This window comes from Chiloscyllium plagiosum, unplaced genomic scaffold (genome assembly GCF_037043375.1).
Source record: "Chiloscyllium plagiosum isolate Xiang-an unplaced genomic scaffold, Cpla_swu_hap1 HiC_scaffold_1, whole genome shotgun sequence".
Lineage (NCBI taxonomy): Eukaryota > Metazoa > Chordata > Chondrichthyes > Orectolobiformes > Hemiscylliidae > Chiloscyllium > Chiloscyllium plagiosum.
The window spans coordinates 147208576-147224044 of record NW_028270139.1 but is presented as its reverse complement, the minus strand read 5'-3'; the positions used below and the strand labels follow the sequence as shown (position 1 = coordinate 147224044).

General features: G+C 42.3%; 1 protein-coding gene across 2 annotated transcripts in view; it reads right to left on the bottom strand.

The window, feature by feature from the left end:
- The window catches only part of ctnna2 (catenin (cadherin-associated protein), alpha 2), a 1293121-nt gene that overhangs the window by 352800 nt on the left and 924852 nt on the right, over window positions 1–15469 (bottom strand). For both annotated transcript variants that reach the window (XM_087995417.1, XM_087995450.1), the window contains one exon: window positions 7490–7582. In XM_087995417.1, the coding sequence (XP_087851543.1) occupies window positions 7490–7582 (93 nt within the window). The remainder of the gene's footprint in view (window positions 1–7489; window positions 7583–15469) is intronic.

Below are 15469 nucleotides of genomic sequence, written 5' to 3'. Positions count from 1 at the left end.
TTAAGGTAGACAAGCCCTCAGGACCTGATGGGATCCAACCCAGAACATTGATGAATATCTATAACATCACGGCCTGGCATAGTCCTCACTCGGACATTACCATGAAGCCAGGGAAAGAACATTAGTTTTAATAAGGATTGTAGAAGAGCATGCTAAAAGCAACACGAGATATTAGGCAATTTCTAAAAATGAACTATCAATTCAGATAAAGTTAAAATCTGAAAAAATGGAAGAAGCACAAGATTGAAAGATGTGGATGACCCACAGTGAGAAAAGCTGTACAATCCTACTGCACCCAGTTCTGAATGACGACAAGGGAGGTATTGATGGACATTGCCATCATCAATGATGCAAAGCCCAGAAAGTTAATATAAATATAAGCCTGAAGTGAATGCAATGATCTTCAATCAGAAGAGCAAGCAAATCAGAGCTTCTTCCTTCGGCCCCTGGTGTCACTGAAGCCAGTCTTTATCCAATCCCACATAATCAATGTGGTATCAAGGAACAACTACAGCAAAGGTAATGGACCCTGACAACATCTTGGCTGCAATACTGAAGACTTGTGCTTCAGTCTAGATGCACTTCTAGCCAAATTATTCAATATGCCACAATGCTGGCATCGACCCAACATTGTGGAAAACTGCCAATGTATGTCATGTGGACAAAAAAGACAAGTGCACACTCGCCAGTTATTACACTGTCAGCCAACTTTCAATGATGAACAAAGTGATGAAAGGTGTTTTCAACATTGATGCAAGCAGCAGTCACTTCCCAGTTAACATAGTCACTGATGCTCAGTTCTCATTCTGCCAGGATCACTGGTCTTCAGATCTCATTGTAACCTTAGTCCTAACATATGGAGAACAGCTGAATTCCAGAACTGATGTGAGTTTGAATGCCCTTAACATCAAGGCTGCACTTGGCCAAATGTAGAATCAAAGAGCCCTGGCAAAATCAAAATCAAGGGAATTGGTTAAACCTCCCAACTGGCTGGAAAATTACTGAGCAGAAATGGAGTTGGTTCCAAGTGTTGGAGACTAATTATCTCAGCCCCGAGAGTCAATGTTCAACAGTTGCTTCATTGACGACCTTCACTTCATTGTAATGTCAGAAGTGGGAATGTTCACTAATACTTTCATAATGATCAGTTCCATTTATAACTACTGAAAAATGAAGCAACCATCATGAAGCAAGACCAAGAAAAAAATCAGGCTTGGAGTGATAAGTGGCAAGTAACATTTGTTTCACACAAATGTTAAACATTTGGTTGAAGGTAATCTAAGTTTGTTTAATATATTTCAGCTGCATGACACTGTAACCTTTTGCTACAAAATTTTGTATCTTAGGTCCTGCTCCACAACCACCTGATGAAGAAACAGCACTTCAAAATCTAATGCTTCCAAATAAATCTGTTGGACCATAACCTGGTGTTGTGTGATTTTTAACTTTGTTTCACACCAGTCGCAAAAGAGAGTATAACCGTAACTCCTTGATATTCAATGCCACTACCATTATTACATTCAACAGTATTATCATCCTGATTACCATTGATCAGAAACATTAATGGATCAGCCATATAATTACTACAAAAGTATAGCAGGTCATGTTTTGGCAACTCTGTGGCAATTTAATCAAATACTGACTCGCCAAAGTCTGCCTGTTATTTACAAGGCATATCAGGAGTGTGATCAAATATTCTCCACTTACATGCATGAATGTAGCTTCAATAGCATCCAAGAAGCTCAACAAAATTCAGGTTAAGGCACCCTAATCTACAAAATTAAACATCCATGACATCAAAGACTCATCAAAAGTAGCTGCAGTGTGTGACATCTATGAAATACACCAGGAATGAGGTTTTCCTGAGAGCCCAGATATTGCTTGATAGTTCTTTTTCGCTGACCAATCTTTTGTCAATTCCGTAACATTTATTTACAAAAGATAAAGAGGTTTAAGTATGTACATGGTATGCTATTACTAATTAAATGATTTGGTTGTTCTGGAATAAGTTTTTTAAAAAAACGCAGTTATAAATTAATGCTTTTAAACTTGCTTTTCACAAATGCTATTGCTGCTGTACAGTTCATTGGTTCTACACAATGTACACTGGGTAAATAGAAGTGCTACAGTATGGCATGGAAGCATATGGGTTAGTGAGAGATATGTGAGGAGTGGCTTGGCATGGAGGGTGAAAAGCCATCGGAGATGGGTAAGGTACAGCTTGGAATGGAGATATAAAGGACATGGGGGTTGGTGGAGAGGTCGATGGTCCAAGCTATGAATTTTCCCAACAAGTACGTTGTTAGACCAGTTGAAGGCTTCCCTGCATTTTCAGACATTAGCATGCTCAAAGGTAGAAGACAGAGGGTGGTGTTAATGGAGGGTTGATTTTCAAACTGGAGACCTGTTTGCAGTGGTGTGCCACAAGGACCAGTGCTGAGTTCACTGCTTTTCATCATTTATATAAATGTTTGGATGTAAACATAGAAGGTATGATTGGAAGGTTTGCAGATGACACCAAGATTGGAGGTGAACATTACCTCTGAGTATTCTGGGACCTTGATCAGATGGAATAATGGGCCGAGGAGTGGCAGATGGATTTTAATTTAGACAAATGGGAGATGTCTCATTTTGGACAGGCAAATCATTGAGGGACTTATACACTTAATGGAAAGGTCCTGGAGAGCGTTACTGAACAAAAAGGCCTTGGAATGCAGGTTCATATTTCCTTGAAAGTAGAGTCCCAGATAGACAGGATGGTGGAAGAAGGCGTCACGTTTGCTTTCTGTTATTGGTCAGTGCACTGAGTATAAGAGTTACGAGGTTATGCTGCAGCTGTACAGGACATTGGTTAGGCCACTTTTGAAATACTGCTTTCAATTCAAGTCTCCCTGCTAGAGGAAGGACGTTGTGAAACTTGAAAGTGTTCAGAAAAGACTTACAAAGATATTGTTAGGGCTGAGGTGTAAGAGCTATAGGAAGAGCTTGAATAGGCTGGGGCTATTTTTCCTCAAGCATCAGAGGCTGAAGGGTGACCTTATTGAGATTTATAAAATCATGAGGAGAATGGATAGAATGAATTGCCAAGGTCTATTCACCAAGCAGCAAAAAATCAGAATGGTGTGTTACTTCCCTGGTGTCAGGATCAAGGATGTCTCAGAGAGGATGCAGAATGATCTCATGGGGGAGAGGCTCCAGCAAGAGGTCATTGTCCACATTGGAACCAATGACACAGGAAAGAAAAAGGTTGAGAGTCTGAAGGGAGAATACAAAGAGTTAGGCAGGAATTTAAAAAGGAGGTCCTCGAGAGTAGTAATATCTGGATTACTCCCGGTGCTACGAGCTAGTGAGAGCAGGAATAGGAGGATAGAGCAGATGAATGCATGGCTGAGGAGCTGGTGTATGGGAGAAGAATTCACATTTTTGGATCATTGGAATCTCTTCTGGAGTAGAAGTGACCTGTACAAGAAGGATGGATTGCACCTAAATTGGAAGGGGACTAATATACTGGCAAGGAAATTTGCTAGAGCTGCTCGGGAGGATTTAAACTAGTAAGGTGGGGGGCGGGGGGTCCCACAGAGATAGTGAGGAAAGAGGTCAATCTGAGACTGATACAGTTGAGAACAGAAGTGAGCCAAACAGTCAGGGCAGGCAGGGACAAGGTAGGACGAATAAATTAACTGCATTTATTTCAATGCAAGGGAAGGCAGATGAACTCAGGACATGGTTTGGAACATGGAACTGGGAAATCATAGCAATTACAGAAACATGGCTCAGGGATGGGCAGGACTGGCAGCTTAATATTCCAGGATACAAATGCTACAGGAAGGATAGAAAGGGAGGCAAGAGAGGAGGGGGAGTGGCATTTTTGATAAGGGATAGCATTATAGTTATGCTGAGGGAGGATATTCCTGGAAATACATCCAGGGAGGTTATTTGGGTGGAGCTGAGAAATAAGGAAGGGATGATCATCTTATTGGGATTGTATTATAGACCTCCTAATAGTCAGAGGGAAATTGAGAAACAAATTTGTAAGGAGATCTCAGCTATCTGTAAGAATAATAGGGTGATTATGGTAGGGGATTTTTACTTTCCAAACATAGACTGGGACTGCCATAGTGTTAAGGTTTTGGATGGAGAGGAATTTGTTAAGTGTGTACAAGACAATTTTCTGATTCACTATGTGGATGTACCTACTAGAGAAGGTGCAAAATTTGAGATACTCTTGGGAAATAAGGCAGGGCAGGTGACTGAGGTGTCAGGGCGAGCACTTTGGGGACAGCGACCATAATTCTATTAGATTTAAAATAGTGATGGAAAAGGATAGACCAGGTCTAAAAGTCTAATTTGGAGGAAGGCCAATTTTGACGGTATTAGGCAAGAACTTTCGAAAGCTGCTTGGGCGCAGATGTTCGCAGGTAAAGGGACAGCTGGAAAATGGGAAGCCTTCAGAAATGAGATAATGAGAATCCAGAAAAAGTATATTCCAGTCAGGGTGAACGTAAAGACTGGTAGGGAGAGGGAATGCTGGATGACTAAAGAAATTGAGGGTTTGGTTAAGAACAACAAGGAAGCATATGTAAGGTATAGGCAGGATAGATCAAGTGAATCCTTAGAAGGGTATCAAGGAAGTAGGAGTATACTTAAGAGGGAAATCAGGGGGGCAAAAAGGGGACATGAGATAGCCTTGGCAAACAGAATTAAGGAGAATCCAAAGGGTTTTAACAAATACGTTAGGGACAAAAGGGTAACTAGGGAGAAAATAGGACCCCTCAAAGATCAGCAAGACAGACTTTGTGTGGAGCCGCAGAAAATGGGGGGGATACTAAATGAGTATTTTGCATCAGTATTTACTGTGGAAAAGGATATGGAAGATATAGACTGTAGGGAAACAGATGGTGACACCTTGCAAAATGTCCAAATTATAGAGGAGGAAGTGCTGGACGTCTTGAAACGCATAAAGGTGGATAAATCCCCAGGACTTGGTCAGGTGTACCCTAGAACTCCGTAGGAAGCTAGAGAAGTGATTGCTGGGCCTCTTGCTGAGATATTTGTATCATCAATAGTCACAGGTGAGGTGCCGGAAGACTGGAGGTTGGCTAACGTGGTCCCACTGTTTAAGAAGGGCGGTAAGGACAAGCCAGGGAACTATAGACCAGTGAGCCTGACGTTGGTGGTGGGCAAGTTGTTAGAGGGAATCCTGAGGGACAGGATGTACATGTATTTGGAAAAGAAAGGACTGATTAAGGATAGTCAACATGGCTTTGTGCATGGGAAATCACATTTCACAAACTTGATTGAGTTTTTTGAGGAAGTAACAAAAAGGAATGATGAGGGCAGAGCGGTAAATGTGATCTATGTGGACTTCAGTAAGGTGTTCGACATGGTTCCCCATGGGAGACTGATTAGCAAGGTTAGATCTCATGGAATACAGGGAGAACTAGCCATTTGGATACAGAACTGGCTCAAAGGTAGAAGACAGAGAGTGGTGATGGAAGGTTGTTTTTCAGACTGGAGGCCTGTGACCAGTGGAGTGCCACAAGGATCGGTGCTGGGCCCTCTACTTTTTGTCATTTACATAAATGATTTGGATGCGAGCATAAGAGGTACAGTTAGTAAGTTTGCAGATGACACCAAAATTGGAGGTGTCGTGGACAGCGAAGACGGTTACCTCAGATTACAACAGGATCTGGACCAGATGGGCCAATGGGCTGAGAAGTGGCTGATGGAGTTTAATTCAGATAAATGCGAGGTGCTGCATTTTGGGAAAGCAAATCTTAGCAGGACTTATATACTTAATGATAAGGTCCTCATGAGTGTTGCTGAACAAAGAGACCTTGGAGTGCAGGTTCATAGCTCCTTGAAAGTGGAGTTGCAGGTAGGTAGGATAGTGAAGAAGGCGTTTGGTATGCTTTCTTTTATTGGTCAGAATATTGAGTACAGGAGTTGGGAGGTCATTTTGCAGCTGTACAAGACATTGGTGGCCACTGTTGGAATATTGTGTGCAATTCTGGTCTCCTTCCTATCAGAAAGATGTTGTGAAACTTGAAAGGGTTCAGAAAGATTTACAAGGATGTTGCCAGGGTTGGCGGATTTGAGTTATAGGGAGAGGTTGAACAGACTGGGGCTGTTTTCCCTGGAACGTCGGAGGCTGAGGGGTGACTTTATAGAAGTTTACAAAATTATGAGGGGCATGGATAGGGTAAATAGACAAAGTCTTTTCCCTGGGGTGGGGGAGTCCAGAACTAGAGGGCATCGGTTTAGGGTGAGAGGGAAAAGATATAAAAAAGAGACCTACGGGGCAACCTTTTCATACAGAGGGTGGTAAATGTATGGAATTATCTGCCAGAGGAAGTGGTGGAGGCTGGTACAATTGCAACATTTAAGAGGCATTTGGATGGGTATATGAATAGGAAGGGTTTGGAGGGATATGGGCCGGGTGCTGGCAGGTAGAACTCGATTGGGCTGGAATATCTGGTTGGCATGGACAGGTTGGACCGAAGGGTCTGTTTCCATGACTCTATGACTCAAGATGGGGGTATCCAAAACTCGAGGACATAGGTTTGGGTTGAGATGGCAAAGATTTAAAGAGACCTAAGGGGCCACTTTTTCACACAGAGGGCATTGTGTGTATGGAATGAACTGCCAGAGGAAGTGGTGGGTGCTGGCACAATTACAATATTTAAAAGGTATCTGGATGGGTATATGAATAGAAAGAGTTCAGAGGAACATGGGCTGTAAATGGGACTCTGATTTAGGATATCTGATCAGAAGAAGGAGTTGGACCGAATGGTCTGTTTCCATGTTGTATAACTTTATGACTTTATAGATTAATGAATCTTTAACAAAACTCAGCATTTCCCAATTCCCCGATATTCCAGGATAAAAACAGAAAAGACAAAGCAAAAATTACTGAGTACAAATCTGCAGGAATGGCAGAATTTAAGGAAATGCACTTGTCTCTCTTGGAGAAAGCTGACAGCTGGTTCATTATGTTTGGTGTGATTGGCATAAAAATCAGGTGCTGGGGATGATTTTACGCTTGGAACAAGAATTATGAATGGGAATTCACAATGGCACATTTAGAATTCCAAGCTTGGATTATATTCACATTTGGATTGCCTTTGGCTATCAGGAATAATAGAGTATTCTGCAGGTCCTCTGCTTTTCATGCAGGCCCTTTTGGAATATTTCGGCTTTTGTTTGCATTTAAGTTTCCAGCGGTGTTTTAAGACAGCGGGAGCTATGTTCTTTATTTTGCAAACAGGAGCATTTGTCTGGTAAAAGAAAAATAGCTTTCTGCATTTGTTTCTAAAACGCATGATTTGGTTTCAAGACACCTGCTGTCATTCAGGCTGTGAAAGACAATCAGAACGGTATTATCTATCCAGTCCTATAATTTTCATACTGATAGCTTTTTGTTTGAGATGTCTTGCATCTGTGAATGCGTAGCAGCTAAGACAATGTTTCCAGCAGCATCTTTTCTTACCTGTGGGCAGAGGCTATCGATCTGTGTTGCCGCCATGCGAACCAACTTCACGCCTTCCTCATTATTTGAGATGGAGCATGCCAAGTTTGCGACCTATAATTTAGATACAAATGAGAAACTGCATTACCACGTTTGACACTTTCCTGATGTGCATCATCTGTGGGGAAATCAAGCAGAAGTCAAAAGGGCCATTATTTACATTATAAATTGACAAGTCTAAGATTCGTCTTCATCTGAGCAACGAACAGCCTCGTGTTTGGTTGATAATAGCTGAAAAATGTGATCACTTTGTTCAGCAATATTGGTTTATTTTAAGCATGTTCCAACATCTGCAGAACTTAAACATTGCACAAAAGAGATTGAAGTCAAAGTTTTTCTTTTGCACTCATTAGGATTGACACACAAGTCAAACTTCGAAAGGGAAGATCAATTTATACAGCCTGAGAAGACGATGCAGATTAATTTTCTCATAGTGGCATTGAGATATAGCAAGATTTGTTAACTGATTAAAGTTAGATCAAATAGGTGACTTTAGTTGGTCAGAACAATGCCATGGGGAATGAAGCAGGGTGGGAGAATCTTCATAACATTTTCCTCAATTAAAAGGTGCAATTGAAGGACAAATTCCTTTTGTCTACAAAGAACAGAGGGCTCTCTGTAAATATATGTAACTTCTAACAATATATGAATTAATTACACTTTGAATGCCGACCAATAGATTGTCTGCAATGGGCAACATGCAGAACATGCCCAACCTGCACAACCTGTGGTCTTCTGGGGAGTCTGGGCAGACTGGGTGACGGCTTTGCAGAATATCTATGTTCTGTCCATAAAAATGATGCCAAGATTCCAGTTGGCTGTCACTTCAACACACTACTGTGTTCCCTGGCCAACATCTCTGTCTCAGACCTGTTGCAGTGCTCCAGCAAAGCTCAGCACAAGCTGGGAGAACAACATTTCATTTTCCACTTGGGGATTCTGCAGTTTCAGGACTGAAAATCAAATTCAATAATTTCAGGGCCTGAACACTTCCTTCATATCCATCCTCACACACTGGGCATTGTCATGAACATAGGCTGCTTTCAACACAGCCAGTCAATTTTCACCCTCTAATTGTCCCTGTAATCAGCTTTTCTTCTTCCCCAGCATACTATCAACTGTCCCTTTATCTGTCTAACCTACTTTCTCTCTCTCTCTCTCTCTGGGCTCTTTCTCCACCTACCTTCTCATTCCTTTAAAACTCCCTCCCACCTCATTGCATGTTAGCAGCATAAATACCCATATTTTTAAGCTTATATCAGTTCTGAAGGAGGGTCACCAGACTTGAAATATTAACTCTGCTTCCTCTCCATAGAAGCTGTCAGAGCTGGCTTTAGTCTCAACAAGCTTGTAAATCTTAGAACATCATGTCCAACATTAAATGTGAATTTGCTGTTGGACAACATAGACCAAATAATCATGACTGTGCTCAGAATTACACTGACAACAAATTAAAAATAGTCTGCCACATGCATTGTGTGATTAAAAGTTTTAATGTCATGCATTTTTTAGAAATATTTATTCTCCCAAGTTCTGCCATTTTACTGACATCCTTACTAACATCTAGGGGCTACTGCCAAATTGGGAGAGCTATCTCACAGACTAGACCACAGCCTGACATAGTCATCATCATGGAATTAAACCTCACAGACAATGTCCAGACACCACCATCACCATCTATGGCTGTGTCCTGTCACATTGGCAGGACAGAACCAGTAGAGATGGTGGCACAGTGGTAAACAGTCAGGAGGGATTGGTCAGGGAGTCCTCAACCTCGACTCTGACCCCATGAAGTCTCATGGCTTCAGGATAAATATAGACAAGGAAACCTCCTCCAATTATTACATGCCATTCTCCATCAGCTGATGAATTAATACTCCTCCATGTTGAACAGTAAGGGTGCAAAATTTACGCTGTGTGAGGGATTTCAATGTCCACCATCAAGAGTGGCTCAGCCACTATTGGTCAAGCTAGTTGAGTCTGAAGGGACAACACTGCTGAACTGGGCTTACAGCAGGTACTGAAGAAACTAGCAAGAGGGGAAGACACACTTGACCTCATCCTTATCAAAATGCTAGCTGCAAGTACATATCAATAATAGTGACCACTGCATAAACCTTGTGGACACCAAGTCCGGCCTTCACATTGAAAATACCCTCCATCGTTTTGTGTAGCACTATCACTGCGCTCAATGGAACAGACTTTGAACAAATCTACAACTCAAGATCAGCCTTCCATGAGGCCCAGTGGGCTATTAACATTTTACGGAGAAATTGAGGTCTGCAGATGCTGGAGATCAGAGCTGAAAATGTGTTGCTGGAAAAGCGCAGCAGGTCAGGCAGCATCCAGGGAACTGGAGAATCGACATTTCGGGCATAAGCCCTTCATTTCCTGAAGAAGGGCTTATGCCCGAAACATCGATTCTCCTGTTCCCTGGATGCTGCCTGACCTGCTGCGCTTTTCCAGCAACACATTTTCAGCTATTAACATTTTACACCAACACAATCTGCAACATATGGCCCAGCATATCTCCCACTTGACAATTACCATTCATCCAGTGGATTAATCCTGGTTCAATGAAGAGTACAGGAGGGCATGCCAAGAGCAGCGTCAGATATACCTAATAATATGGTGTCAACCTGGTGAAGGTACCAAACAAGACTACTTGCATACCAAACAGCATAAGCAACAAGTGATAGATGGAGTTATGCCATGCCACAACCAATGGATTAGATCTTAGCTCTGCAATTCCATATATCCAGTCGTGAATCGTGGTGGATAATGAAACACCTCACTGAAGGCGTGGCTCCACAAATATCCCCATCCTCAACAATGGAAAAGACCAAAACAGCTGTGCGAAAGTGTGGATGATCCACCTCAGCCTCCTTCAGTGGTCGCCAGCATTACAGATACCAGTCTTCGACCAATTTGATTCACTCGATATATCAAGAAATGGTTGGAGGCATTGGATACTGCAAAGGCTGTGGGCCCTTGTGACAACATTCCAGCAATCGTACACAAGATTTGTGCGCCAGAACTTGCCACTCCCCTAGCCGAGCTGTTTCAATACAGTTACAGAGCTGAAATCTACCTGACAATGTAAAAATAAATGCCCAGCTATGTCCTGGACACAAAAAGCAAGACAAATCCAACTTGGCCAATTTCCACCTGATCAGTCTATTCTCATTCAACAGTAAAGAAACGGAAGGTGTGCTCAATAGTGCTATCAAGGAACACCTTCTGAACAATAACTTCTCATTGACCCACAATTAGGGTTCTGCAAGAGCCATTGAGCTCCTGACCTCAATCCATTGGTGGAAACATGGATAAAATTGGGGAATTCTAGAGCTGAATCGAGAGTGACAGCCCTTGACAGCAAGGTCACATTTCAACAATTATAGCATCAAGGAGTATTAGCAAAACTGGAATGAAAAGGTTCAGAGAAGATTTACAAAGATGTTGCCAAGGTTGGAGGGTTTGAGCTATGGGGAGACGCTGGGGCTATTTTCCCTGGAGGCTGAGGGGTGACCTTACAAAGGTTTATAAAATCATGAAAGGCATGTGTAGGGTGAGTAGCTAAGGTCTATTCCCCAAAATAGGCGAGTCCAAAACCAGAGGGCATAGGTTTAAGGTGAGAGGGGAAAAATTTAACAAAGGACCTAAGGCACAACGTTTTCACACACCGAGTGGTGCATGTATGGAATGAGCTCCTAGTGAAAGTGGTGGAGGATGGCATAATTACAACATCTGAAAGGCACTGGATGGGTTAATAAATAGGATGGATTTAGAGAGATATAGGCCAAATACTGGCAAATGGGACTAGCTTAAATTGGGATACCTGTTTGGCATGGACAAATTGGACCAAAAGTCTGTTTCCATGTTGTCCATCTCTATGACTCTATAACTCCATAATAGGTATCAGAGGGCAGACTATCCACTGATTGGAGTTATACCTGGCACATAGCAAGATGGCCATAGAAGTCAGTCATCTCAGCTCCAGGACGTCTCTGTTGGAGTTCTTCAGGGTAGTGTCCTAGGACCTGCTTTATCAATGATCTTCCCTCCATCACAAGGTCAGAGGTGGGGATGTTCACTGATGATTGCACAGTGTTCAGTATCATTTCTAACTACTCAGACACTGGAGCAGTTTATGTTCAAATGCCATTAAGATCAAGACAATATCCATGCTGACAAGTAGCAAGTAACATTCACACCACATAAGTACCATCTCCAATAAGAGACAATCCTTGACACTGTCCCTTGACATTCAATGGTCCCAACACTGAAGTCCTCATTATCAACATCCTGAAGTTACTGCTGACAAGACACTTAACTGGACTCACCACATGAATATAGTAGCTACAAGAGCAGGTCAGATGCTCGACATACTGTTATTAGATTAGATTAGATTAGATTAGATTACTTACAGTGTGGAAACAGGCCCTTCGGCCCAACAAGTCCACACCGACCCGCCAAAGCGCAACCCACCCATACCCCTACATTTACCCCTTACTTAACACTACGGGCAATTTAGCATGGCCAATTCACCTGACCTGCACATCTTTGGACTGTGGGAGGAAACCGGAGCACCCGGAGGAAACCCACGCAGACACAGGGAGAATGTGCAAACTCCACACAGTCAGTCGCCTGATGCAGATATTGAACCCGGGTCTCTGGCGCTGTGAGGCAGCAGTGCTAACCACTGTGCCACCATGCCACCCACAAAGTTGAAGGCGTGTACTGTACCTTTAAAAGAGAGTTTTGCACTGAGAGCTTGCTGGCACCTGTCATGTGACTGACTGACAGTGTACTGGAAAATTGAAAATATGTAACATTTGGCTGTGAAACAAATGACTGAGTTTTGGTTGCTATGTTTTGACAACAGTTCAAATTTAACCAACCAATTTAAAATATGCCCCAAGAAACTAAAACCAAATTGAGTTTGAATTTATTGTTTTTTGCCAACATCGAACCAATGAGACGATCTGGTGTTTGGGGGTATAAAGAAGCTGGTATTTTGAGAGATAGCCAGAGAGAGCGACCAATTACCACCATCAGAGTAACTGCCAGCAAAACATTCTCTGTTAAAGGTACCTTTTTCATATGAAACATCTTTACAGCAAAAGACCGAAGACAATCCAGAGAGATCCGAAGCCAGAGGAAGAGGGACATTGGAGATGACTGCTGCTGTCTGGTTTTGAAAAGTAAGTTGATGTAATTTTAATATGGGGGTGATTATTGGATCAGTATATTGTGATAGAGTAGAAGGTAGATAACAAACCTTTAACAGAAAGGAGGTTTAGGCTTGTAAATAGTTGTTATTTAACGTTCACTTTTAGAGTTAAAGAATAAAATTGATATTTTTATCTTATATAGTGGAATTTGGGAAGTTCCTTGTCACTTGTAATTTAACAGATTACGCGATGAGGTGAGCTTTTCTGTGTGTTTGATTTAATTAGCAGAAGTGTTTACCGCCATGTCGTAACAATACTATGACAAGTAACTCACCTCCTGACTCCCCAAAGCTTTCCTAATATCCACACAAGTCAGAACTGTGATGGATACATCACCACTTTTGTTGATGGATGCAGTTCCAACAACATTCAAGAAGCTTGACACCATTCAGGACAATGCAGCATGCTTGATTGGCACCACATCGACAAGCATCCACTCCCTCCACCACCAATGCTCAGTAGCAGCAGTGTACTATCTACAAAATGCGGTGCAGAACAAAGATCCTTAGACGCCATCTTCCAAACTTCCAATCTTCCAAACTCATACTCACTTCCATATAGAAGGATGAGGGCATCAAATACAGGTACATAGGAACACCATCACCTGCAAGTTTTCCTCCACGCCACTCACCATCCTGACTTGGAAATATATCTCCATTCCTTCATCGTCGCTGGGTCAGCATCCTGGAATTTCCTCCCTAAGGGCATTGTGGGTAAACCCATAGCACATGGACTGCAGTGGTTCAAGGTGGCAGCTAACCACCACCTTCTCAAAGGCAACAAGGGATGGGCAATAAGAACGGGATAGACAATAAATGCTGGCCAGCCTATGATGCCCACGTCCCACAAATAAAGATAAAAAAACCTTGTTGAAATGCATCACAGAATGTGGTGCTGAAAAATAAACAGATGAAAAATGTTGTGAGTTCTATGTTTGGCCTGTAAATGATCTGTTTACAGTAGGCAGCAATTAGAACTCCAAATCCTCTGTCTGTGATGGGGAAAAAAAGTTTACCAGCGATTCCATTCCAGACTATTGCCCACTATCTCCTCTGCGAAAATACATTTCTATGGTCATAGAATCACAGAGAAATACAGTATGGAAATGGACCCTTTGATCCAACTTCTCCATGCTGATCAGATTTCCTAAATAATCGAATCCCATTTGCTAGCAATTGGTCCATATCCCTCTAAACTCTCCCTATTCACATACCCATCCAGATGTCTTTTAAATGTTGTAATTGTACCAGCCTCCACCACTTCTCTGGCAGCTCATTCCATACATGCGCCACCCTTTGCATGAAAAAGTTGCCCCTTAGGTCTCTTTTAAATTTTTCCCTTCACCCTAAACTGACGTCCTTTAGTCCTGGACTCCCCAACCAGAGAAAAGACCTTATTTGTTTACCCTATCCATGTTCCTCATGATTTTATAAACCTCTACAAGGTCACCCCTCAGCTTCTGATGATCCAGGGAAAATAGTCCCAACCTAGTCAGCCTCTCCATATAGCTCAAATCCTCCAATCCTGGCAATAGTCTTGTAAATATTTTATGGATTCTTTCAAGTTTCTCAATGTTATTCGGACAGGAGGGAGACCAGAATTGCACACAATATTCCAAAAGTGGTCTAACCAATGTCCTGTACAGCTGCAACATGATCTCCCAACTCCTATACTCAATGCTCTGACCAATAAAGGCAAGCGTACCAAACGCCTTCGTCCACATTCCTGATGAAGGGCTTTTGCCCTAAATGTCAATTCTCCTGTTCCACAGATGCTGCCTGCCCTGCTGTGCTTTTCAAGCAGCACACTCTCAACTCTGATCTCCACCATCTGCAGTCCTCACTTTCCCCTTCACTATTCTGTCTACCTGTCACTCCACTTTCGAGGAATGATGAACCTGATAAAGTCCCACCTTGATTTACCTTAGGAGGATGATCCCATGCTTTCCGTCCCACAAATGTTGAGATCGAGGCCTTGAATTTAACGATGCCCATCCATGCAGAACCAAATTTGGATGGCAGGGGAATGAGAATGTTAATGTAGAGTGCGGTCCTTTTTAAAGATGTAGTTTTGCAAAATTGATATACAATTTAAACTTGAATCCAGCACAGCCAAGCCTGCTGAGATCAGGAACCAAAGTGAGAAGCAAATACAAACTTGCTATTGATTTTAATTTGATTTTTATCTGGGCCTCGACTTTTTGGAAATCTTCCCTAGTTCTTATACGGAAGTCTTGGGCCATCCCACACAGCCATTCAATATTGATCATTCTTCCTCCTGTCTCAGCAGGTGCCTTTGACAGCAGGATGCTAGCAGTTTAGCAGTCAGTACTGACAGTCTCCTGCTACTCAAGACAGGCAGGACCCTCACTCATCTGAGTTCCCACTGGGGAGCAAAGGTCAAGATTTACTGGTCAAGACATGCATGTTATGAATAGTTGTTTGGATGAGTTATCACAGGATTCATGGAATGTGGGCATCACTTGTTTAGCCAATTATTGCCCATCCCTAATTGCTCAGAAGGAAGTTAAGAGTCAACCGCATTGGTGGAGTCACATGGAGGCCACATCAGGAAAGCATGGTAGTTTCCTTCCCGAAAGGACATTAGTACACCAGATAGACTTTTCCTGACAATCAACAATGGATTAATGGTCAACTTCAGACTATTAATTCCATATTTTTAAATGAATTAAAATTCCACTCTGCCA